The following is a 27,548-nucleotide window of genomic DNA, read 5'->3' on the forward strand; positions in this document are numbered from 1 at the left end:
AGGAGGCGGAGCTTGCAGTGAGCCGAGATCGCGCCACTGCACTCCAGCCTGGGCAACAGAGCGAGACTCCGTCTCAAAAAAAAAAAAAAAATAGTTCAATGCCATCTCCTCTGGGAAGCATTTCTATGACTTTCTCAGAAGTAATTACTTCCTCGTCTGTGCTCTGCCAGCCCTGACCTTCCCATTAGCATGGTGGTCACCCAATTTTGTGGTCACTTCTGTTTATGTTTCAGTCTTTCCCACTAGATCAGACTTCCTTAGAGCAGGAAGTATGGCTTCTACACTTCTTTTCCTAGACGCCAAACATTCAGTGCATAGCCGTTGTTGAATTATGACTACAGAGTGACAAATGATTAACTGAATGAATGAAATACACTCAGTGTTTGGTCTTACGTCACTGTCGTTAAAACATTTATCACATCTGTGGAAGTATAATGGGATTTAGAATTCTTACTCTTCCAAGGCTTGAAGCATGCTCCCAGGGTCCTCGGAAGACAGAATGTCTATCATTTGGTCGTTAAGGGAAAGGTCCTCATTCACGCCATCAGCTGAGGTGAACGGCAAGGGTTCCAGCTTGCTGTCGTACTGCCAAACCTGCAGGAGAATTGCAGAAATATTAATTGATTGGGCCTTCTTGTAAATTCCATGTGCTGAGAAAGCCAGGAGGGAAGGCCAGGGGTCTGCAGTCAGAGTACCCAATCAGCCCCACCACTGTAAACACGGTAAACTCAAACTTTTGCAAATGTCCCTGAGCCTCCGTTTTCTCTGCAAAGAAATGGGATCGTAATTCCAATAGCCCTGCGTGAGGACATTGTGTGAGTAAAGTGGAACAATGGAAAGAAAGAACTTTTCAACCTGTAAGACCTATAAAATATTTCACTGTCATCATCTTTATCATTATCAGGTAGAGGAGACCTCACAACGGGTATGGTGGACCTCGACATCAGAGATCTGGTTGGTTTCTAATCAGAATACAGGATTGGGCGGGGCATGGTGGCTTACACCTGTAATCATAGCACTTTGGGAGGCTGAGATGTGTGGATCACTTGAGGTTAGGAGTTTGACACCAGCCTGGCCAACATGGTGAAACCCCGTCTCTACTAAAAATACAAAAATTAGCCAGGCGTGGTGGCAGGCACCTGTAATCCCAACTACTCAGGAGGCTGAGGCAGGAGAATCGCTTGAACCCAGGAGGTGGAGGGTGCAGTGAGTCAAGATTGTGCCACTGCACTCCAGCCTGGGCGACACAGTGAGACTCTGTCTCAAAAAAAATAAAGAAAAAGAATATAGGACTGTGAGCTGGAAGTGACATTAAAGATAACTACGCCCAACCCTCTGATTGGATAAGAGAGAGATGTGTTTCGTCTCCAATATCATTAACACTGCAAAAATGCATGATAGTTATAGCTAACCTATACTAATTCTTGTCCCTGTGGCAGATACTATTTTCAGTGCTTTCCTTGTGTTATCATGAAGCTGTTACAACAAGGAAGTGTTGGTGCCCCCACTTTACAAATAGGAAAACTGAGGCTCACAGAAGTGCAATAATGTTATTGAAGGCCACACAGCTCAAAAGAGTCCGGCTGATTTTTGATCCCAATCCAACTCTGAAGGCTGCCTTCTGTTTTACAGCAGACCACTGACCACTACTATGCTGGCAAAAAAATAAAGAAAAATGTGAAAAGAGTTCATTCTGCGATGCCAGGAAATAAGTACTGCAAGGGTCTTTAGGCCTTAAATCAAATTCATACTCTTGCTTTCCTCTGTGCAATTCTCATGATCTGCCCTAACCTCTGGGAAATGAATCCTGCTCCGACATCAAAGCAGCGGGTGCGTTTAGTTCTTCTGATTGATAACAGCTTTGGGAGAATCAGTACGAGGTCTGATTAGATGGGCCGGTTTTCTTCTCACTTTTGCCCGCCAAGGAGACTGCGGGCTGACCTCATTTTGAAATGACAATCCTCTCCTCCAAGAAGCAGGGACAAAATGCATAACAGGCACCTCACCTAGGCTGGGGTGGAATTTTCAGCCTCCAGGGAGAGGGGGTCCCCAGAAGCTGGGTCCCAGCCTGTGCCTGGCCATGTTAAGCAAGTTGTTTAACCTCATGGATCTCAGTGTTTTCAAGCTAAAGTGAGGGAGAAAGATGACATATGTTCCTGCCAAGGTGGTGCACCTCTGGGTGACAATGAGTCACAGCAGGGGCCCTTGCATAGTTGGTTCTTTGCCATGTCCCCTCCTTGAGCACTGCAGTGCCCACCAACCCAAGACCCACCAGCCAACACCCCCAGTCCTTCCCTGAACAGTTCATCCCGTCACCCCACACACATCCCGTCACTCACACTCATCCCGTCACCCCACACGCATCCTGTCACCCCACACACATCCTGTCACCGACACTCATCCCGTCACCCCACACACATCCCGTCACCCACACTCATCCCGTCACCCCACATGCATCCCGTCACCCCACATGCATCCCGTCACCCACACTCATCCCGTCACCCCACACGCATCCCGTCACCCACACGCATCTTGTCACCCACACTTCAACCTCACATCCACCATCTTCCAAACCACCCTCAGGGCAGACTCACCCGATGTCTGGTGAGCATGCTTCCCTTCAGACACTGATAGTGAACCATGAGGAAGAGGGCAGCCCAGGTCAGCATAAGGGAGAGGAGGAAGGCAATGAAGAATCCCGCTGCATGGAGGCCGTGGTGCGGCAGAACCTGCGGAGACAAGAGGAGAGCAGGATTCATGCATGGTCAGACTGCAGGTCTCCCAGGCCACACAGATGATCCAGTGTCAGAGTAGACCAAGCAGGGAGCCAGGGGACTCACTTGCATTTGAGTCCCGCTCTGCCAGCTACCAGCTGGCTGCCTAGAGGCCCTCATTGGTCCTCTCTGAGCCTGAATTTCCTCAGTGCTTGACAAGTCTTTCAAAGAAAGACCTGAGGCATGGTGATTTGCACACAATAGTGCCATCCAGCCCCAAGCCTAGCACATCACACTCAAGAATGTTAAGTTCCCAAATCAAATACATGATAATCCGAAGGATTCCTGGCATTTTTTGAGAATCATGGGCAGAATTTTGCAAAGGCCAGAGGAAGAACCCATGGCACCCTCACCTTCCCACTACGCTCTATAACTTTAAATAATTAAGCCCCAATTTTTATGGTATTACACTTAGAGAAAATCTCTTGTCTTCTGACTAGTGAGATTAGTGGCCCACACTTAACCCCACCCCTCCTTCCCTGCTTCTGCCTTCCAGCATTTATTAGGTTTATAACATATATATTTTGTTCTGCAACCAGAATTCAATTCTGATTATTGTTTATAGGTTAATTCCAGCAACTACAAATTTTAAAAGACAATATTATTATGATTAGGCAAATGTTGCTCACTGCAGAGTAAAGTAATTGGATCCAATCCTGTGTCACTAAATATCTGCCCCTCAAAGGAGTATGTTCCTAATTCAGTCCCTTTTCTCACACTTGATCAATGATTTCAAATCAGGCTACATTTTTAGTTTGCTTCAGTGTGAATTAGCATTTCCTTGTGTGACTTTTTGTTTTTCCTGAAGTTTTTCACGGCCTATCTTTTTTCTTCCTAGCATAAACCCATGTTCTTAATAATACTATCTGTTACAGGGAGTCAAATTTACTTTTTCTTAAAGTCATCATTCCCAGAGTTCTTTGACTTTCTGATTTAATCAGACCTGGCTACTTTCTAGGTTTTCTGGTATCATAGAGAGATTTTCTTTTTCTTCACTGCCTTCTATATTGTCACAGCATTACTCATTGAAGAAAATCTATTTCTTGGATCCCATTTCTTCCTTTTTCTTGGATAATTCTTTTTTATTTTGATGAAGTATCCTAAGTATCTATTTATTCTCAAGTAAGTTTGTTTAGAGAAGATATTCTTTTCTCACATCTAGCAATACTGTCACTTAGTTCTCAGTTTGATTGATAGTACGGCTGGCTACATAATTCAAGGCTCAAAATAACTTTCCCTCAAAATGTTGATGGTGCCACTCCACTGTCTTCTGACAGAAGTGTGCCTGATAACCTTTTGGAAGGATCTGTTTTTGTTTTCTGGGTGCTTTTTAAGATTTCCCCCTTTTCCCTATAGTTCTGAATATCCTACCATTTAAAAGAAGATTTTTGAATACATTTCTAATAATATATAAAAAGGCTTATATACTAACGTAACTTTGCAAAAAAATACACACAGTATAATCTCCATTTCACTAAAATAAAAATAATGTGCATATATACACATACATGTGTAAATTATAAAGAAAATCCTCCAGAATTTTATTTGAATGTAATTTCTTCACGTTTTTCACTTTCTTTATGCTTGTTTTCTAATATTTCTACAATGGGTATGTATTACTTGTGTAATAAGAGACAATAATTATTTTTACTACTATTATGATGATGATTATAAAAAAATGTAAAGGCAACTTTGATAGATGAAAATCACCCAGACTGCTGAGGCTTTGTCAACCCAAATCACAACTCCAATTCTTCCTATTTTCAATCCTGCTCCTTTCCGTTTCCTTTTATAGGGGGTCACTGATTGTACCAAGGGTCCCCAAGGCCACCTGCATACAATCCCACTCACAAGTATGGTTTATTACAGCAAAAAGATACAAAGCAAAGTCAGAAAAGGGAAGAATGTAGTAAAGGCCAAGGTAAACAAGACACATGCTTCCAGACTCCAGAGGAGTCACAAAATACGTGCTTAATCCCCCCAGCGAGGGGTTGTGACAACTCATGTGAAATGTTTTCTACCAGGGAAGCTCATTAGGGACTCAGTGTCCAAGGTTTATATTCAAGGCTGATCACATAGGTACCCTGGCATGTACCAAAATTTCATACTCCAAGAAAAACAGCAAGTAATCAGCATAAACTATACTATATGTAAAAAACAGTTCAGGCACAGGGAGCCATTCTTATCAGTTTTCAGAAGATGGGAATCCTGAAATTCAAGTTTCCAGTCACCAGCCCAGGATCAATCTTGTAACCAAGTTTTTCTAAGGATAGCAGCCTCCAGCTGGATATGCTAATTCTTCTCTGCACAATGGAAAGCATATTATACCCCAAACTCTGCATCAGCATCTGTCTCCAGAAACGCCAACCTGTGACAATTAGTTTAATTTAAAATGACTCCAGACCACAGGCCACCGAATGTTTTGTTTAGGAGCTAGAAGACAATTAGCCTATTCCTCATTCTTGTGGCCACAAAGCAGATTGTAGTCAAGGTTACATTTTTTCTGACAGACCAATGAGGCCACCGTGACCTTCTAGACTGTCAAAGTTAAGTTAGGTCAAAAATAGGAGCTTCAGTTCAAATGTTTATTGAAACCTGAATCGAAGTGTGATGCCACTTATAACTTGCCTTTGATAAATCAGCCTCTGTCCACAGAGGCTGTTATCAGAGACTATCAGAGAACCAATTATGTTTTCTTGCTCTAACATCCTCCTGATCCTAAATCTTGAATTTTGATTAGCACCAAAATGAAATCCAAGTACTCCATTTGTTCTGGACATGTCCCTCTGCTCCCTGAGCCCCGACTGTGTATGTACTAGACAAGAAAAAAATCGATAAGCTGAATAAACATAAATAGCATTGCATGGAGGTTATGTCAAAATATTGATGGAAAGGAAACTAAAAAAAATCTGTCTGTAAAAGAACACAGTAGTTAAAGATCAGCAATCTGTTTTCAAGATTGTTAATCCCCTTTACCTTCAAAGAAGGCAAAAATTTGTCTTTTCATCTTTGAGAAGAAGGAATGGGAGGTAAAGGGGATTAACACTTTTGATCACCTACAATACGCCAACCTCTGGGCGAGGTAAATGTAGTGAGTTGAGTTGTGCCCTCCAAAAAGACATGTTGAAGTCCTAACCTCAATACCTATGAACATGACCTTATTTAGAAATTTTCTTTGTAGATATAGTCAAGTTAAGATGAGGTCATACTGGGTCACAGTGAGTCCTAAATCCAATGATTGTGTCTTCACAAGGAGAGGGAGATTGTAGACACACACAGAGAAGATGGCCATGTGAAGATGGAGGCAGACAGTGAGTGATGCAGCTATAAGCCAAGGATTTCAAGGAATGTCAAGGATTTCTGGAGCCACCAGAAGGTAAGAGGCAAAGGAAGATGTTTCTCCAGGGTCTTTAGAAAGAGCATGGCCCTGCCTGCCAACACCTTAATTTCAGAATTCCAGCCTGCAGAACTGTGAGAAAATTAAATTGTTGTTTTAAGGTACCAAGCTTGTGGAGATTTATTATGGCAGCCTGAGGACACTAACACAATGCTTCATAAACTTTATTTCATTCAATCTTCTGTAATCCCGTGGAACACGTATCATCCCTGTTCTACTGATAGACAAATGGAGATACAAAGAGATTAAAAAATTAATTGAAGTTCACAGCTAAAACAGAATTAGCTCTGCTGGACTCCAATGTCTACGTTTGCCCCACTAAAGCTGGACACTACTTACTGTCCAGGGGGCTGCATGTTTTTCTAAAATGTTTTTAATCCTAATCTCCCATACCATGGTAGAAGTTAGTTGTATGATTGACATTACATATGGGCAGCATCACTCTACTGTAAAAGGCAGGAAAAGAACTCTCTCGTATGTTCCTTCTCCCCTTCTGTCTCCCTGCCTCCCTCCTTCCTACTTCATGAAGTGGAAATGGACAGCTGAGTCAGGCTACCTCAAATCTCTTCCTCTTTCCACTTCCACCTTCTAAATCCACATCTTGAGATTTTCCTTTCATTTTGCCACAAGGGCATTACCAAGAGAAACTGAAGAGTAGAGGTACTGTGGGCAGTTCAGTGGAGCAGGGTCTAGATCAATGCTTAAAGTATCAACACAGTTGTGGGAATGGAAGCCTGGATCTAGGAAGAGGGAAAAACCAGGGCCAGTTCTGCAGATCCCATCACCTTTCACCCCCTTCTCTTACAATTCCTGCTTTCTGACACCAAGTGACAAGCAAACCTAGGCAGAGCCTACCTCCATGGGGCAAACCCACTCATGACCCTCACTTTCTTAATTTATCTGTGTTGTTAAATTACGCTAGGTCCTGCCCTGCCTACAATGCCTCTACTCTTCAATCTTCCTCAATGAAGAATGACCAAAGAAGAGTAAAATCTCAATATGTAATTTTATGAGGAGAAGGCTCCACATAATCACTACCATCACTATAATCATCACCAACATTAACATTACCACCATGATTATCAACATCATCAATATCCCCATCATCACTATCTTCACTATCACCATAATGATCAACATCTTCATTAACACCATCATGATCACCATCAGCAGCAGCATCACCATCAAATTCATCATCACCATCACCACCATCACCATCGCCACCTTCATTATCGACATCATCAATATCTCCATCATTTTCATCTAACATCATCAATATCCCCATCACCATCATCTTCACATTGGCCAAAACCACCATCACTATCAACATCATCAATATCACCATCACCATCATCTTCACCATCACCATCAACACCATCAGCAGCAGCATCACCATCAAATTCATCATCACCATCACCATCATGACCATCACCACCACATTATCAACATAATCAATATCCCCATCACCATCATCTTCACATTGGTCACCATGACCATCACCACCATCATTATCAACATCATCAATATCACCATCACCATCATCTTCACCATCACCATCAACACCATCATCAGCAGCATCACCATCAAATTCATCATCACCATCACCACCAGGACCACTACCACCATTACCATAGCCACCATCATTATCAACATCAATATCTCCATCACCACCATCATTATCAACATCATCATCACCATCATCTTCACCATGACCATCACCACCATCATTGTCAACATTATCAAAATGCCAATCACCTTCACCATGACCATCACCACCATCATTATTGACATCATCAATATCTCCATCACCATCATCTTCACCATCACCATCACCATCATCAGCAGCAGCAGCATCAAATTCATTATTACCATCACCACCATGACCACCACCACCATTACCATAGCCACCATCATTATCAACATCATCAATAATCCCATCACCATCATCTTCACCATGACCATCACAATCACTATCATCATCATCAATATCACCAGCACCATCATCTTCACCCCCACCACCATCAACGCCATCATGACACCATCAGCAGCAGCATCACTGTTACCATTGTCATTTCAGAGAACATGTATTATGCAGATACTAAGCACCAGGGATGGATCCAAGTGCTTTACATGTATTAATCCATTTAATCTCCATAATAATACTCTGTGATGGGAACTATTTTAACCCCCACTTTATAAATTATAATGTCATTGTAGAAATAAGCTTTTAAAATGGCCCAAGGTCACAGAGAGAGTAAGTAGTAGACCCGAGACTCACATCCAGCAGCTGAGGTTAGTGGCCTTCACACCCCACCTGCCTCTCCTAGGCTGGCCCTTTATCAGGAGCCCTGCATCGAGCCATCAAGGGTTTGTGCCACTGTTAACACTTTCATTCCCACTCTGGGTATGCAGCTCACCTTTTGGGGGTGAAGGAGTAGCAGCAAGGCAGGTTTTGGAACTCCTGAGTCTCTGGCCAAAAGCCTTCCTAATCCTTTCAAACTTTAATTTTGAATTTTGTCCAGACCAGGCTTTATTCCTCTTTCCTTCCTTTCTTTCTTCCTTTCCCTCTCTCCCTCCCTGCCTCTCCCCCTCTCTCTCTCTCTCTCTTTCTTTCTTTTTTTCTTAGATGCAGTCTTGCTCTTGTTGCCCAGGCTAGTGTAATGGCACAATCTCGGCTCACTGCAACCTCCACCTCCTGGGTTCAAGCGATTCTCCTGCCTCAGTCTCCCAAGTAGCTGGGACTACAGGCACCTGCCACTATGCCCAGCTAATTTCTGTACTTTTTGTAGAGATGGGGTTTCACCATGTTGGCAAGATTTGTCTTGAACTCCTGACCTGATAATTCGCTGGCCTCAGCCTCCCATAGTGCTGGGATTACAGGCATCAGCCACCATGCCTGGCCTCAAGCAACATTTTAAGTGCATAATTCTTACATCCATTTCACATGTGCAGAAATCAAGGTTTGCTATAATTTTGTTTCCCTGAAACTCTCTATTGAAGTGGACACATCAAGTGGGCTGCCAGGACTGACTCCGTGTCTGGATATGACACTACACCTGCCTGACTCACTGGAGTCAATGAAGCCCTGTACTGGGTGCTGGAAGAACAAGGAGGAACCAGACCCAGGCCCTGCTCAAGGAGCTCACGTCCCACAGAGGAACGAACAGGCAGGCAGATGCTGATGCCACAGTGTGCCTGGGCTGAGGCTGGGGAGCCTGGAGGACTCGGGGAGAGGGGGGAGCTCCTCTCTTAGCTCAAAGGAGAGGAGAAGGCTTTCCAAGAGGTGATCCAGTGGGCAGAGGAGAATGAGCTGGGCCAGGGGGAGGGCGAGCTTCGAGAAGGACTGGCCTGAGCAGGGCCTGAAGCTGGCAAGAGAAGCAGCCCCAGCCCAACGGGGCCTTTGAGAGCACGTTAGGGATTTGCTGTGTCATCCTAAGGGAATCAGGGGAACTGAGAGGCTTTAAGCCATGAAGAAACATGGTTAGATCAGTATTTTAGAAAGATAACTCTGGCCGCCTTATGACTTCAGCCTGGAGGAAGGTAAACCTGGATGTCAAGAGAGAAATGGGGGGCATGAAAAGAGGCTGCAGGAGGCAACAGGACACGCCAGCAAAGACCATGGACTTTGGCCTTTGATGAGGGTTCAACCCTTAAATCCACCCTCTTCCACACTGTGGGAGGCTGGGTCTCGCCAGCTCTGAGAGGCAACAGGTCAAAAACAGAATTACCATACAACCCAGCAATTTCACCCCCAAGCACATACCCCAAATAATTTAAAACAGGTATTCAAACAAAAATCTGTTCTCGAATGCTCACAGCAGCACTGTTCACAATAAGCCAAACGTCCTGATGAATAAAGAACATGTGTATATCCATAAAATGGAATATTATTCGGCCATAAAAAGGAATGAAGTTCTGGTGCATGCGACAACATGGAGGAACACTGAAAACGTGATGCTAAGTGAAAGACGTCAGACACAAAAGGACACATACTATGTGATTCTGCTTATCTGAAATGTACAGGGTCGGCAAATCCAGTGACAGAAGCAGAGGAGTGGTTGCCAGGGGCTGGGGGAGAAGGAAATGGGAAGTCACCAATGGGCACCAAGTTTCCTTTCAGAGGTGAAAATGTTCTGGAAGCAGACAGTGGTGATGGCTGCACAACACTGTGAATGTAGTAACTGTCAATAACAGTAAATGTTATGCTGTGTGTACTTTACCACGCACACACAAACAGTGCCTAATGTTTAGGGTTATGGTACACAGAAGTCAGTAAATCTGAGCGGCTATTACTACTACTGTTATTGGCTGGTGGGAAGGGCACAGACTAGGAGACAGAGACAACGGAGTGTTGTGATGGAATGGATATGTAAGAGGCCAGACACAGGAGGAGCCAACAACGTCCCTGAATCCAGCTCAGGGGACGGGATGCTGGTAGCACCCACCGCTGCAGTGACAAGTCCAGAACCGGAAGTGGCTGAGAGCACCAGAATCAGCCCCATGTTAATCATACTTCTGAGATTCCCTTAAACATGCTGCAGTCAAACTCCACTGAGAATCACTGTAAGTTGAGATTCCAAAGAGCATCTTTACCTTAAACCTCATTGTCTAAGAATAAAGAAAAAGATGGTTATCCCGGCTTCCCATCCCCTAGAGTCTTCCTTACTTTCCTTCTTGTCTCTGGAAAAGAATCATCCACGATTACCACCCCTTTAATCACATATTAGCAGGAGCAGATGCCTTTGATGAATTCTGTCACTGCATTTATGAAGAGTGATGCTGGATAAACAGGCCTTTCAAAATGAATGCTTTAAATGCTCAGAATCCAACACCAAGTTACAAAAGCCTGATGAAGAATTGTTTACGGAGTTTGACTTCAATTATGTACTAAATATATTCACAGCCTTGTGGATGGCGAGATGCGAACATGTTAACAATGGTTCTCCCTGCTGGTGGGATTATGGCATGAAGCTATTTTATTCTTCCAACTTTTCTGTATGTGGAGGGTGGTGGTAAGGAGAGGACATTTCTTCAAAATGCCCACAGTGGCCTTATATTAAATCCCACCCACCCAACCCTTCAAAACACAGAAAATGCTTGATGAAGATGGGAGATGACGAATGTTTTCTCTGGAACAGAGTCTGTGAATCATTTACTTGAAATCTTTTACTTTGAGCTTGAGACCCAAGAAGCAGAGGGGTGAGTGGCTTGCTGGTCCTTGTCACACAGTCCTTGAGGGGCAGTCCTGAGGGCAAAGAGACCCTAGGCCTCCCAGCTGATAATTCTGGCAAGAGTGAGATGTCAAAGGTAATCACAGGCAGAGACAATCACTTACCAACGCAGCTTTGCTAATTTACCAATCTAGCGAATAGCATCTGGAGTAGAGAACGCATCACACAGCATGATTCTGACTGCAATGGTGTTGAGTTCTGAACCTGGCCAGTTCCCAGAGCCTCTCTGGACCGGAGGTTTTTACTCTAAAATGAGAAAGTGGGACTAGATAATCTTTAAGGTCTCTTCCAGTTCAACAATTCTATTCTGATGTCAACAAAAATGGATTAAGTGCCATCCAGAGGACTAATCTCAACTTCACACAGTGCCAGGCTTTAATAAATGATCCAATGCATAGGACCGCAGCCAAGGGTACAACTAGCTGGCCAGGGGAGGGCTAGGGCATCACAGAGTGCAGATGCTGGTCAGGGTCCAGCAGGAGGTTTATAAGTTGCCCAAAGAACAGGTAAGATAAGAACAGCATGTGCAAAACCAGAGCATAATGGAAAACAAAGGCACCCGGTGGCCCTGGGAGATGGTGAGCAGGGATCAGCTTTCCTGACGGATCCTGAATGGGGGCCCCTCAAGAATAGAAAGCAGGCAGGTTCATGTTTTAGGGAAGACCACTCCAGCATGGACAATGGGCTGGGTAGGGAGTAAAACTGGAGGCAGAAAGGATAGGACGCTGGGGCAGTCACCAAAACAAAAAATGCAGGTTAGGGCAATGGTTAGTGGGCTTGGAATGTCCACGGAGAAGGCAAAAATGATAACGTGCAATTGTGTGCAAACCCCCAAGCCTACAAATCCAACTCACAGCCACGTGATTTTGCCTACAGAGTGACACGGGCCACCACTGTGCTTCAAGGGCACCTCGTAAGCCTCATCTTTGGGAAATTATCATACCGTAGATAGCTGTCTATAGTGGCCTTCCATCTCTTATAAATATTAAGATTCTCTTTATATATTAAAAACATTCATCTTTTGTCTCTTATGTATATTACAAATATTTCCCCAAGTTTCTCATTTATCTTTCTGAGTGCTGTTTTTAAATGTAAAGTTTGCAACTACGTGTACCTAAATCCACAGTTTTCTCCAGATCATATCCTATTAGCCCATATTTACTTTTTACAAATTGTTATATTTACTTAGATTTTAATCTAATTAGGAAATTCATTTTTGTCTTTCTTTCAAAAGACCCAGTCAGTTGTTACCAAATTCATGGATGATACATCCTCCTTCTCCCATTGGTTTAAAACATATGTGCAGATGTGTGTGTAGATTTTATCTTTTGTTCCACTGGTCTGATGTTTCTTGTAGCAGTCAAATGCTGCATTACTGTAGCTTTGTAATATTTTTTTTTTTTTTGAGATGGAGTCTTGCTCTGTCACCCAGGCTGGAGTGCACTGGCCGGATCTCAGCTCACTGCAAGCTCCGTCTCCCGGGTTTACGCCATTCTCCTGCCTCAGCCTCCGGAGTAGCTGGGACTACAGGCGCCCGCCACCTCGCCCGGCTAGTTTTTTTGTATTTTTTAGTAGAGATGGGGTTTCACCGGGTTAGCCAGGATGGTCTCAGCCTCCTGACCTTGTGATCCACCTGTCTCCACCTCCCAAAGTGCTGGGATTACAGGCTTGAGCCACCGCGCCCGGTGCTTTGTAATATTTTTAATATCTGCTAGGGTAAACCCTCCCACATTACTCTTCATTTTCAAAACCTTCCCATCTGGGTTCATAATTTATATTTTCAGGTGAAACTATTTTTTTCACATCCCCTCCAAAGTCCCATTAAAATGAGTATTGGAGGCTGGGCGTGGTGGCTCACGCCTGTAATCCCAGCACTTTGGGAGGCTGAGGTGGGTGGATCAGCTGAGGTCTGGAGTTCAAGACAAGCCTGACCAACATAGTGAAACTCCATATCTACTAAAAATACAAAATTAGCTGGGCCTGGATTGTGGATGCCTGTAATCCCAGCTACTCAGGAGGCTGAGGCAGGAGAATTGCTTGAACCCAGGGGGCAGAGGTTGCAGTGAGCCAAGATCGTGCCACTGCACTTCAGCTCAGGCAACAAGAGCGAAACTCCGTCTCAAGAACAACAACAACAACAAAATTAGTATTGGAATTGCACTCTGAATGAATTGGGGTACCACAACAATTGGTTTAAATGTCTCTCTCTGATTAGACCTGAGATCCTGGCAGCAGAACACTGTGACCTGTTCTCTTGGTGCCCGGCACAGTACCCGGTCCTTTCATGGGCACATGTGATGAACACAGAAGGGGCTATCTAGTGCCATCTGAGACCTGCACACAATGTGTGATTCTTATTTTCTCTCACAAAGACAGTACTCTCATCCAGGAGACAGAAAGGGGAAGACAACTTCTTGAGAAAAAATGAGAAACAATTTCCTGGGGCCTCATTTCCTTGGCTGACATGTGTCAGTTTCACCCTCAGGAAAGTAACAGGAAATTAAGGAGATAATGGGGTAGCTCCCAAATGCGGCAGAATCTCCATTTACACAATGGAAGCCTCCCGTCTTTACCCTGTATTTTTAAACTGCCTGATGCACACATCAGGGGCGCTGCCACCCTCCTGGCGAGCTCATCCTATTCATCACCACCACATCTGTCTGGTGCAATTCCACAATCTCTGCAGGTCCCCCCGTCAGCCCTGCTGGAACACACGCCATGACTGCCACGGCCTTGCCTCACCCTTATGTGTGTGTCACCCAGTAGTGCTTGGTTCATGCCTGACCAGCAGTCAACACTGGCTTAACCTAGAAGTCAGATCTTCAGCTGCTCCTCCCCCAACTTTAATTAAATCTTACCTTCAAGACCCAATTGAATTCTTCCTCCTCCAGGAAGCCTGCCAGTTCACCCAGCCCATGGAGTTCTCTCTCTCTCTGCTGTCAGTGTCCATGGTACAAGCAATCTACATTTCAGGTCACAAACTCACAAATTCAGCAAGTGCTGTGCATTCTTTGGTCTTTTTTTTTTTCATTTACTGCCTCGGTGTGAAGGCGGGGATGGTGGGTGACAGGCAACCCGAGTGTCCACGCTGCCGCACGCTACATTACTTCTTAGAATCTTGCACTGAGCCTGACATGCACTTATAGCACCTGTGTGACCCCGATGGGCATTGGAGCACGACGCCCTGATGCAAAACATTCATTGTCAGCATCACAGAACACTTGGCACAGCTGTGTTCTCATGTGTAAATAATAATAATAATACTGACGATGATAACAGCTGACGTTTATGGAGCCCTCACAGTGCCGGGCACTGTGTTGAGTGCTTTACATCCCTTGATCCATTTACCTCAACAACCACCCTGTGAAGTGAATATTGTTATTATTCTCATTTCACAGTTGGGGAAACTGAGGCCCTCAGAGGTATGTGACGTGCCCAAGGTCACATGCAATCAGTGGAGGGACAGGGATTCAAAGCCAGGCCTTACGGTCCAAGAGTCTGCTGGGCCCACACAATACCATAGGGCCACCCTGTGCGTACACCTCCTCTCCCCACTCAACAGGGAGCTCCCTGAATGTGGTCTACAGCCTGGGGGCACCTGTCCTGGGGGCTGATGTGGCTGAAATTCAGCCCTGGTTCCAAGGCCAGGACTTGCATCCACAGGTTTGCATCCCAGGGGGCAACTATTCCTCTTTCTCCTGAAGGCAAAATGCAGGTGACGGGAAGCCTGGAAGACCCGGGCATGGCTCAATTCCATCCACAAGTGAGTGTGCGGCAGCGGGGAAGGGCTCGTAAATACCCTTACATGAGTGTTCTCTGCTTTTTATTACACTCATGCAGCAACCAGCCACCTCCTCCTGAGCAGCAATCATCATCGTTGACGACAACAAGCTCAATCATGGGATATTTACCTGCTGAGTGCCATCTACAATGTACCGCGCAGTGGGGGACATGGGTGAATCCGACATGGCCTCACCCGCCAGGAGCTCACAGACCACCAGAGAGACTTGTTACCAGTGCACCTGACAGCCCCCCTAAACCGAACACTCACCTAAGGCCAGCCTTGTACTTTCTCTTCATCTCTTCTGTGCAGGACTCTGGCTCTCTGGGAGGCGGTATGGCCCAGTGCCTGACAGCAGGGATCCGGAGCCAAATTGCTTGGGTTCAAATCCTGGTCCTGCCACTTACTAGCTTTGCAGAAAAGAGTTAACATCTTCAGCCAGAGACTGGCATCCTCTGAAAGCCCTTCCTGTAGGGCTGGGCCTCAGTGGATGTCTTGGAACATGGATTTTGGGAGGGTTTCCACTATTTTCTGGTAAGAGTGGCTCTCTGTTTTCAAACTGTCTGTGCAAACAGTGTGGCTTAGGCCAAGCATCTGCTTTCCTTCTGGGAGTCTGGAATCCTGGTGCACGCCAGGCAGAGAGTGCCTACGTGGCCAGCCCCCAGTAAAAATTCTGGCACTGAGTCTCTAAGGAGCTTCCCTGGTAGACAATACTTCACATGTGTTATCACAACTCATGCTGGGGGAATGAAGCGTACCCTCCGTGACTCTGCTGGGAGAAGACTCTTAAAACTTGCAGGTGATTTTCTCCAAACTTCTCCCCATGCAACTTTTCCCTGTGCTGACTTTGCTTTGTATCTTTTCAGAGTAGTAAGTCACAGCAGTGGGTACAACTACAGGCATGCATCACCTAACAATGAAGAGATGTTCCTAGAAATGCATTGTTAGGTGATTTCCTCATTGTGCAAACATCACAGAGTGACTTACGCAAACCTAGCAGACGACACACCTAAGCTCTATGGTAGAGTCTATTCCTCCTAGGCTACAAACCTGTACAGCATGTTACTGTACTGAAAACTGTCGGTAACTGTAACACATGCTAAGTATTTGTATATATAAATAGATCCAAGTATAGAAAAAGTACCAAAGCCTGTAATCCCAGCACTTTGGGAGGCCGAGGTGGCCGGATCACTTGAGGTCAGGTGTTCAAGACCAGCCTGGCCAATGTGGTGAAATGCCATCTCTACTAAAAATATAAAAACTAGCTGGGTGTGGTGGTGGGTGCCTGTAATCCCAGCTACTCAGGGGGCTGAGGCAGGAAAATCGCTTGAATCTGGGAAGCAGAGGTTGCAGTGAGCCGAGAACGCACCACTGCACTCCAGCCTGGGCGACAAAGCAAGACTCTGTCTAAGGAAAAAAGAAACAAAGAAAGAAAAGAAAAATACATATAAAAGAAAAAAAAAATACACTTGTATAGGAAATTTACCGTAACTCAAGCTTGCAGGACTGGAAGTTGCTCTGGGCGAGTCAGTGAGTGAGCGGTGAGTGAACGTGAAGGCCTAGGGTATGACTGTACACGACTGTAGACTTTAGAAACACTGTACCCTTAGGCTACACTACATTTATTTATTTATGTTGACACAGGCTCACTCTGTTGCCCAGGCTGGAGTACAGTGGCATGATCTCGGTTCACTGCAACCTCCACCTCCCAGGTTCAAGCAATTCTCGTGTCTCAGCCTCCCGAGTAGCTGGAATCACAGACACGCACCATCTTGCTCAGCTAATTGTTTTTGTATTTTTAGTAGAGACTGGTTTAGCCGTGTTGGCCAGGCTGATCCTGAACTCCCGGCCTCAAGTGATCAGCCCACCTCGGCCTCCCAAAGTACTGAGATTACAGGCATGAGCCACCGTGCCTGGCCACTAAACTTATTTTAAAAATACATGCTGTGCAAGTTTCTTCAGTAATAAGTTAATCTTGGCTTACTGTAACTTTTTATATTTTATTTTACTTTAAGTTCTGGGATACATACGCAGAACATGCAGGTGTGTTACACAGGTATACATGTGTCGTGGTGGTTTGCTGCACCTATCAACCTGGCCTCTAGGTTTTAAGTTCCACATGTAATTGCCTTTGCCCCCCACCCCCCGACAGGTTCCAGAGCGTGACGTTCCCCTCCCTGTGACTTTATTACCTTTGTCATTTTTTTTTTTAACATGTTGACTCTTTGGTAATAACACAGCTTAAAACACAAACACACTGTACAGCTGTACCAAAATAGATCCTTTCTTTATATCCTTACTCTGTAAGCTTTCTATATTTTTAAGGTTTTTATTTTTTAAAAAACTTCTTAAACTTTTTTGTTAAAAACTAAGACACATGCACATTAGCCTAGTCCTGTACAGCGTCAGGATCATCAATATCACTGCCTTCCACCCCGACACCTGGAAGGTCTTCAGGGGCAGTAACAGGCGTGTACCCCTCACATCCTAGGATAAGAAGGCCTTCTTCTAGAATCCCTCCTGACGGACCTGCCTGACGCTGATTTCTAGGTAAGCTTATTTGGGATTTGATCAGTGGAAGGAATACACTCTAAAATAACAATAAAAAATATGTATAGTAAATATGTAAACCAGTAGCATAGTCTTTTAGTATCATTATCAAGTATTATTATTATTTTTTTTTTTTTGACAGAGTCTCGCTCTGTCACCCAGGCTGGAGTGTAGTGGCACGATCTCCACTCACTGCAAGCTCCGCCTCCCGGGTTCATGCCATTCTCCTGCCTCAGCCTCCCGAGTAGCTGGGACTACAGGCGCCCCCCACCACGCCCAGCTAGTTTTTTTTGTATTTTTAGTAGAGAGGGGGTTTCACCGTGTGAGCCAGGATGGTCTCAATCTCCTGACCTCGTGATCCACCCACCTTGGCCTCCCAAAGTGCTGGGATTACAGGTGTGAGCCACCACGCCCGGCCAAGTATTATGTTTTGGACATAATTGTATATGCTAGACTTTTTACGATTGGCAGCACAGTAGGTTTCACACCAGAATCACCATACAGGTGAGTAAATGCACTGTGTTACAATGGATGTTACACAATCACATGATCACTAGGTGATAGGAATTTTTCAGCTGCATTGTAATCCTATGGGACCACCTTCATATATGCAGTCCCCTGTTCACCAGAATGTCATTATGTGGTGTGTGACTGTACATGTAAGTCCCGTGAGTCACCCTAGAGAATCATCGAAACTGGGGGTGGGTATTGGGGACTCTGACATTCTAGCCATGGGATCTTGAGCAAATTACTAGACTTTAATGTGCCTCGGTGTCCCCATCTGAAATGGCAGAGATTTTAAAATAGAATGTCTCACAAGACTGTGGTAAAGATGACGTAATTCCACATATGTAAATTGCTCGGAATGCCTGGCACCCAGTAGGTGTTTAAGAAACGTGAAGTGTTGTTACCTGGTGAATTAACACTTGGTTAACACATGAATGAGTGAACATGTGAGATGCAAATGATTAAACTGAAGAACAGAAATGGAGAAGTATTAATGGTGAACAGCAGAAGCAGAGAGACCCACCTACAGACTGCAGGCTTTGGGAAGATCTGGGTAAACACAATGTCACCAGCAGCTTGACCTAGTGGCAAACACTGGGAACAGGTAGGAGCACAGCTGGACAGTAGCACAGACAGGCAGTGGAACTTCAGCCTGTCCAGCCCACGACTCACCTGCCTTGCCCATGTGGAGGGTCGTCCAGGGAAACCAGTCAGATAGCCTCAGGGCACATGGGGGACCCAAGAGACAGCACAGAGTCCCAGCCTCAACACATAACTGGTGGTCCAAGGCCAGCAGCTGCCCCTCCCCATGGCTCCAAGGACAGGCAGGACCCACACAGCACAGGTGTGAAGAGACACAGATAGAAGGCAGGGGGTGCTCAGGGCATGTCATGTTTCCTACCGTTATGTTTTCTTCTGCTGTTATGGAAAAAAGCGCTTTCAGCTGTGTTCTGTTCTAGAAGAGGAAAAAAGAAAACGCTTTCAGCAACAGTTTGGGGTGTGACACATGGGGTAACATTTGGTGTGATTTCCAACCTGCCAAGCCTGGGGCTATAATCAGCCCTAACTGTTGCACAGGTCAGAGCTTGTGAAGGTCTCAGTGTCAGGGGGAAGGGCATGTGGGGATAGGATCCCTCCCTGTCTACCGGAGGCTTTGTGAAATCCAAACACCAGCTCTGCTAACATCCAAAGAAAGTCATGGCAGCATGCCCTTGTGGAGAAACGCTTGGGGTTGGGGTTGGGAGTTGACTCCAAGCCTGTGACCAAGGTAAGTCACCTCCACTCTCCCAGCATCTAGCTCCTTCACAAAGGTAGATGCAATCCTGGGCTCTGACTGCACTGCACATGTTCTTCTCTTACTCAAATGCACTTGATTCTCCAAGCCCCAACTCCCTGTGGGTCTATCCGTAATGTCCTCTAATATTCCTCTGCTGAGAAGATAAAGGAAACAGAAAAATAAAGTGTGTCATGGTATCCACCTGTCTAACTGCATGGTGACCGAAAAGACCCACCGTGAGAACATACTTCTTCCTGGGGGTAGAGGCAGAATAGCTTGCAACTGACAGGCAGTCCATAGGGTGGCGATTAGGGCCAGGCTGAGTTAATACAGGACTCCACTGCTCACCAGCAGTTGAAACTTGGGCAATGTATTAGCCTCTCTTTGCCTCTGTTTTCTCATCTGTGAAATGGTAATCATATTCAGTTCACAGAATTGCTATGAGGATTAACTTAGGTAATATAGAACCCTGAAGAGTGCCTGGCACTAGGGAGTGCTATAAAATATTATTGCTATTGGTGGCTGTAGGTAGTAGTAGTAACATTAGCAGTAGCAGCAGTAGTAGTAGCAATAGCAGGCCAAGCGCAGTGGCTCACACCTGTAATCCCAGCACTTTGGAAGGCCAAAGCAGGTGGATCACCTGAGGTCAGTTCAAGACCAGCCTGGCCAACGTGGTAAAACCCCATCTCTACTAAAAATCAAAACTTAGCCAGGTGTGGTTTTGGGCACCTGTAATTCCAGCTACTCAGGAGGCTGAGGCAGGAGAATGGCTTGAACCCAGGAGGCGGAGGTTGCAGTGAGCTGAGATCATGTCATTGCACTCCAGCCTGGGTGACAAGAGTGAAACACTGTCTCAAAAATAATAATAATAAAAATTTTAAAAAGCAATAGCAACAGTAGTAACAGTAGTATTATACAGAACCAGACTGGCTGGGTTTGGTGGTTCACACCTGTAATCTCAGCACTTTGGGAGGCCAAGGCAGGTTTATCACCTGAGGTCAGGAGCTCGAGACCAGCCTGGCCAACATGGTGAAACCCCATCTCTACTAAGAATACAAAAGTTAGCCAGGTATGATGGTGGGCGCCTGTAATCCCAGCTACGCAGGAGACTGAGAGGGGAGAATTGCTTGAACCCAGGAGGCGGAGGTTGCAGTGAGCCCAGACTGCACCATTGCACTCCAGCCTGGGTGACAAGAGCAAAACTCTGTCTCAAAAAAAAAAAAAAAAAAAAAAAAAGAACCAGACCTTGGGATTTAGAGCTTGCAGCCCAGTGAGCTCAGCAACCCATGTAATTCTCATTATAGACATGACTAAGGCATGTTTCTGTAACCTGAGCTATGCCCCTCCCGAGGTAACAAATCCCCTGATCCATGCCCTACAGATGTTATGGCAGCAGCACTAGGAAGCAGTGGGACTTCCCAAATCCACTGTGGGCCAGCAGGGTGACCTCATGGAGGCTTCGGAGAAAATCAAAACACTGTAAGTCTTCTTTTCATGGGAGGGAAATGGAACAGTTTTAGAACATGGCTGTAAAGAAAAGACACCTCTGAGGCATTCATTCACTTTGCCCTTTCTGTTCTTGAGTCACCTCTGCTTTGGAATATGTATGGTGTCTTGGAGTCTCAGGGTCTCTTGAACTGGAGCCTGAGGCTCAGTTCAGAGCCCACATTCCAGCACATTCTGCTGTGTTCCCACAGATACGCAGATAGGAGCCTAAAGTGTGCTATCAAAGATCATCTTCAACTCTTTACAAAGCGTAAATCCTCACCCCAGTAAATGCATGCAGTTACGACATAAACTTCAAGGCTTCAGAAACATGTTTTAGTTCCTGGCACGAAGCCAGAAAACATGGACCAAGTGGGATTCAACACATTGTTACTGAGCACCTACTATGTGCAGGGTTCTCTTTTTGGCACTGGAGACGCAGCTGTGAACAGGGCACACGAGGCCCTGGTTTCATGGAGCTGACATTCTAGTGAGGGAGGGAGGGGGTTCCTAGGGGTAGAATCAATATCACAGACAGGAACCAAACAAAGTAACAGGCAGGACTATTTCAGCTTGGGGCAGGGGAAGCCACAAGGAAGGTCCTCCTGGAGTGTGCAGGGAGCCAGGCTCTGCCGAACCATAAACCTCCCCCTGCCCAAGCCAGCCTGGCCCAAAAACACACACAGCTGCCCGGGGTTTCAGCTCCTGAAGCTTCCATTTTATTTTATTCCGAGTTTCTGATTTGCTTTCTGATTCTTACCTTATCTTTTCCTTATCATTATCTTACCTTTCCTTTCTAATTGACTTGGTTTCCTGTCTTCTGAAATTGCTGGGATTTCTTTTGGGAAACCTTTTGGAATTTTATCCTTAGTTTCAAAAATCTGTCTTTGTTCTCTATTTTTTTAACTTTATACCAAATTATTTCCTGAGAGAATTGTCCTTCCCAATAGTTTCATGTCATTTTCTTGTATCTTGTATTTAGCCTCTTTCATTTTATCTAAATTTGTCTACGGTTTTTTGTTTTGTTTTGTTTTGTTTTCCCCTCATTGCAGCAGAAACGCCACAGTGGCCTTGCAGCCTCAGGGTAGAAGGAGGCCTCAGGAGGCAGCTGCAGGGTACAATCTGATCCTGTTATGGGACCTGGGGCAGTCACAGTCATGCTATGAGCCGCATCTTCCATGGCCATGAATAGGGAAGACTTTCTCCAGGGGCTGAAGCCACAATAAAATGGCAAAAGGAAGCAGAGCATCATGATCTCCTTGAAGTCAGGGACCACATCTCCTCCAGCCTGTACCTGGGGCGTGCAGCACCTGCCAGGACAGGCAGCCAGCCAGTTCATTGCATAAGTGAACCCACCACAGGGACAGTGAGAGATGGGGAGACTCACAGTAATGGTGTTATGGGCCAGACTGTTTCCTAAAATTTGTATGTTAAAGTCCGAAGTCCCAGTGCCCCAGGATGTGACTGCATTTGGAGACAGGGTCTTTATAGAAGTAATCAGGTAAAGTGAGGTTGCTAGGCTGGGTCACGGTCTTGCATGACTGGTGTCCTTACAGAAGAGGTTAGGACAGACGTGCAGCCACAGAAAGTCTTAGGAAGACACAGGGAGAAGGCAGCCTCCACAAGCCAAGAACAGGTCTCAGAAGGAATCAGCCCTGCAGACACCCTGATCTCCGGCTTCCAGCCTCCCGGACAATACATTTCTGTTGTTTTTAAGTCTAGTCTGTGGTACTTTGTTACGGAAGCCCTGGAAAATGAACAGTAATGGTAACTACTGGGTAGGTGCTTACAGTGTGCAGGACACAGGGAAAAGAATTCACATGTATTGATTACCTATCCTTATGAAAACCTTGTGTGAGGCCCAGAGGGGTTAAGTAACTTAGGCAAAGTCACACGGGCATTACTAACGGAGCCCGGTTCATGGCAAGGTGTGTGAGACTCCAGGACCTGTGCCCTTATCTGCTAGGTGGCATCACTGAAGGAAGGAACTAACAGGTCTTCTGTCTGAAGTGTCCCTGTTTCTAAAACAATCTCTCCTGGCAGTGGCAAGACAGAGATTAAAGTAACAAAGGTAATACCTGTGACGAGCTCTGAAAGGTGAGTTGGGCAGGAAGCTTGAGGCTCTCCCCGTTCCCGAGGTCTCCAGCCTGGAGCGTGGCTGCATAGCTGACAGCAAAGGCATCTCCCACTGTGCAGAGAAAAGCACGTGTGATTCAGTGAGGGCTCGGCCATGCCCCCGCCTGTGCCCCACCACACCCCAGACACATCCTGGCCCTTGGCTTCCCCGGTTCCAAGGGAGGCCACCATGGCAGTGATGCCTGCAGCAAGGAAGCCTTTTGTATTACACACAGCTAGGTGCGAATTCTCTGAGTGGTAAACTGGGGACAGTGAGCTGGGCGGACTCCTGGACTCCCACTCCTGACATTTCCATTCACGAGCGGGGGTGCACTACCTGCAATAGGGCTGGCTCTCCTAGCCCTTTCTCACTGTGCAGCGCGCCTCATCCCATAGGTAAGTTTGGGTGGCCGCACTCAGCCCATCCTGCTCGGACGAGGCTGTACCAGGACTGGAGGCCTTTGCCCAATGTGGCCAGGTGGGTGACAGAGCCCGTCTAACTCTGCCAGTCACTGTTCTCACCTAAGCTTGTCCTCCAATCTTGACTTTCTCCCTAACAGAGGTTACTTATAGCCCTAAAATGCCACAATATGCCTCATTTCTCAATGTATGCAGACCTCAAATATATATATATATGCACACACATATATACACACATACACACACACATATATATGTGTGTATATATATAGTAAAGAAAAGAGGAGGAATGCTCACTTAGCCTAAGGAATCACTGGCATTTTTGTTTTAAAAATCTTCAACATTTTCATTTTTATTTTAAAATTTTTATTTATTTATTTCTGAGACAGGCTCTCTCTATGTTCCCCAGACTAGTCTCGAACTCCCAGGCTCAAGCAATCCTCCTGCCTCAGCCTCCTGCATAGCTGGGACCTTAGGAGTGGACCATGCCCATCTCATTTTGTTTTCATATATCCTAGAGCTAAGATAATGAACGTAAAGTGATAAAGACAATGGCAGTGACAATGACAATGACGGGGAAGGTAGTCATAGTCAGACCTTCCCCATACAGTGATCTGACCACTCTCCATGCGCTGCACCTGCATTAACCCAGCTGATCTCCACGCACTGCCCCGAGATGGATGGAGAACACGTGATTTTCTGCAACATACAGAAGAAGAAACTGAGACTAAGAGACAGTGACTGGCTTAGGATCACCCGGGTGATGGACAGGGAGCCACCTGACCCTCTGGGTCCCATCATCTTTTCCCCAAACAACACTGGCTCTCATAAAAGAAAAGCATCAAATAATAATGATGATGAGGTCAGAATGTCAATGAACTGGGACCTGACTGGTCATTTGATTTTAGTTATCTACTTATGCTTTGGGGGGAAAAAAAAAAAGTCACCTGAGTCCCAAGGTGAAAGTCAATGTTATACTCCTTGGCATAGCGGTGAGTTCACAGATAAATATGCTGTGGACACTGCCCTCAGGGAATATACAGCCCAGTAGGCAGAGCCAAGCATGGGCATAAATAACAAGAATGGAGCAGTAAGAATAAAAATAACACCAACAGTGGCCAGGCGTGGCGGCTCATGCCTGTAATGCTAGCACTTTGGGAGGCCAAGGCAGGTGGATCACCTGAGGTCAGGAGTTCGTGACCAGCCTGGGCAACATAGTGAAACCCTGTCTCTATGAAAAATACAAAAATTAGCTGGGAGTGGTGGCACATGCCTGTAGTTCCAGCTGCTCGGGAGGCTGAGGCAGGAGAATCGCTTAAACCTAGCAGGCGGAGGTTGCAGTGAGCCGAGATTGTGCCACTGCACTCCAGGCTGGGCGACAATCATGAAACTCCATCTCAAAAAAAAAAAAAAAAGAAAAGAAAAGAAGAAAAAAAACACGAACAAAATACCTCCTAACACCAGGAGCCCAGGAGCACTTTCCATAGCCAGGCTGCGTCACCCTGCTTTAGCTCCCTTACCTTCACAGCGCCTTCCTGGGTAGGTGTTATTAGCATGCCCAGAGGACAGATGGAGAGCCAAGGTTCAGAGACACGCAGTGTGCACGTGCCAGAGGAGAAGTCCATGAATTCACGTGTGGAAAGTGCCTAGAATGGCACTAGGCTCCAAGCAGGAAGCAGGAAGGGGCAGGTAATCTCTGTGGAAGTTTGGAGGCAGAGGGGTGACTTTGGGGCAGTGGATTGGGTGGGGCTTTCTAGAGAAGGTGACACCAGGGCCAGGTCCCAAAGAATAGAGATGATTTGTATATTCAGAATTGGGGAGAGGTGCTTTCCTGACCCACACAACAGCAAGAGTAGATGCTAGGAGATAGGAGAAGAGTAGGAAGCTGGGTCTGGCAGGAGCACGGACCATGAAAGGTCGGCGGGGAAATTAGAAGAAAGATGTGCAGGACCACAGGCTGGAGAGGGTGTTGGACACCTTCCCTTTACCAGACAGAGTGCCTGGGTGACATTGTCTCCTTGATTCAATCTCTACGACTCCACAATGGACTGACATTCGCATGACCAGAGCACTTCAATAGCTTTCCAGAAGCCATGCAGCTTCTCAGTCACAAGGCTGGGAGTCACCCAGGTCCATCTGAGGCTGCGTCTGTGCTCTGCTCGTGGCCCCATGCTCCATGCTTTGAACACGAATTGAAGAATAGCGGATTCATTTTTATATCATTGAAGGCAGGAAAGCACTGAAGGTTACTTAGCTGGGACGTCTCATAACAACTTTTATGACATCATTTAAATCAGAGCCAGCAAAAAGGTCACTACGTGTGGGCAAGCTCCACTAGTAGCTTCTGTCAACAATAATGTGTTACGCAGGATTCTGAGGCCTTATCTAGGCTCAGAGGGAAGGAGCAGCACGTAATCCTAGCAATGTGTGCTGTGAGTACGGAGGCATGGAGTTGGGAAGAGTTCCAGACATGTGAAAAGCACGACAGTTTAATGGTTACCAGGGTGCACAGGGAGCCTGAGCTTGACTGTCAGTCTTGACAGCAGCCAGCCCTATGACCTCGGGCAAGCTTCTCAGCCACTTTAGTCCCAGTCTATTCATCTGTAAATGAGGTCCTATGAAGAATAAAGGATGTCTTTGCCCGCCTAGGGAAACTGAGTTCTGAAGCTATGGTACCAACTGAATCCCAGAATTGGTTTTAAACCTGCTTAATTGACCAATAACAGCCCACCTCAGGAATTGAACCTCTGAAAGTCAACCAGTGAGGGTGGCAGAGTCTACAAATCAACCAAGCAGCAGTGGAGTTACTCCAGTGAACATGTTCGAACACACCTGGACACACCTGGACATACCTGGACAGCTCAGGAACATGCTACTGAGATGGATGTCAACCCACTCCCACTCTATCCAGCACAACCCAAAACAAACTTTTCATCTTCCTGAGTGATGATTAATTTCGGTGATGTGAGTGACACATATACTGGGATCCACTGTAAACTCTATTTTTGTGTATGTTTGAAATTTTTCATAATAAAAATTGACTATATATTTTTTAAAAATTTCCACAACTCTTTCCCCAAATCTAACATCTTGTTAAGATAAATGAGAAATTCAGCTTTTTGGTTACAGATATTGAATGTGGTCTCTTTTTATGACACCCTGATAGTAAGATCCATTGTGAGGATTAAGTGAGTGAACACATGTAAGTCTTTAAGAATATGCCTGACCCAGAGCACATTCACCTGGAAGTATCTGTACATATTCTCATTTGTCATCCCTGGCTTCAGACTGCTCTGCTGTTACCTTGCAGAAACTTCTTGCTAAAAGCCTGGAATCCTTCCGAGGTCCTGTTTCCGATGGACTCCAGAACGGTGAGACCAGCGATGCTGTCCAGCAAGAGAAGCTCCGAGAGGTTGGCTGACGAGGGTGTCTTGGTGTTGTTAACAAGCAGCCATATGTGGGCTGTCTGTGCTTCGCTTGGCCCAGACACCTAGGGCAGGAGGAGAAGGCATGAGGGCAGATTTGCTGACAAATCCAGCTTCCTCAAATGGGGCACAAGCCCAGCCTGTGCACATTAGGCATCCAGGAAGAAGGAGGGTGGCACAGCCTCACAGAGGTTCTGGGAATGTATCAGGCTCCGTATGATTTCAAAGACCCCCAGCAGGGTTTTGACCCACACTTGCCAAGCTGTTGCTTGGAGACAGTTTCAAAGAAACCGAGACGGCGAAATCACCCCTGCAGAGAATCTTAGAAGAAAAAAAAGTCCAAGTGCAGAGCTAGTCAGGCTGGGGAGACTGTGACAACCAGCATTACCGAGGAAAGCAAACAGTGGCTCTTTGGTACTTAGTTATTTTAAAGATTCAGCCTCGGCCGGGCGCGGTGGCTCAAGCCTGTAATCCCAGCACTTTGGGAGGCCGAGACGGGCGGATCACGAGGTCGGGAGATCGAGACCATCCTGGCTAACACGGTGAAACCCCGTCTCTACTAAAAAATACAAAAAAACAACTAGCCG

General features: G+C 45.9%; 1 protein-coding gene across 2 annotated transcripts in view; it reads right to left on the reverse strand.

Moving 5' to 3' along the window:
- The window catches only part of EVC2 (Ellis van Creveld syndrome 2), a 165,934-nt gene that overhangs the window by 118,613 nt on the left and 19,773 nt on the right, over nt 1–27,548 (reverse strand). For both annotated transcript variants that reach the window (XM_012002129.1, XM_012002131.1), the window contains exons 5-9: nt 26,840–27,026; nt 23,080–23,189; nt 19,142–19,195; nt 2,595–2,729; nt 455–594 (exon numbers count right to left, since the gene is read on the reverse strand). In XM_012002129.1, coding sequence (XP_011857519.1) covers nt 455–594; nt 2,595–2,729; nt 19,142–19,195; nt 23,080–23,189; nt 26,840–27,026 — 626 coding nt within the window. The remainder of the gene's footprint in view (nt 1–454; nt 595–2,594; nt 2,730–19,141; nt 19,196–23,079; nt 23,190–26,839; nt 27,027–27,548) is intronic.

The sequence above is a fragment of the Mandrillus leucophaeus genome, unplaced genomic scaffold (assembly GCF_000951045.1).
Source record: "Mandrillus leucophaeus isolate KB7577 unplaced genomic scaffold, Mleu.le_1.0 Scaffold68, whole genome shotgun sequence".
Classification (NCBI taxonomy): Eukaryota; Metazoa; Chordata; class Mammalia; order Primates; family Cercopithecidae; genus Mandrillus; species Mandrillus leucophaeus.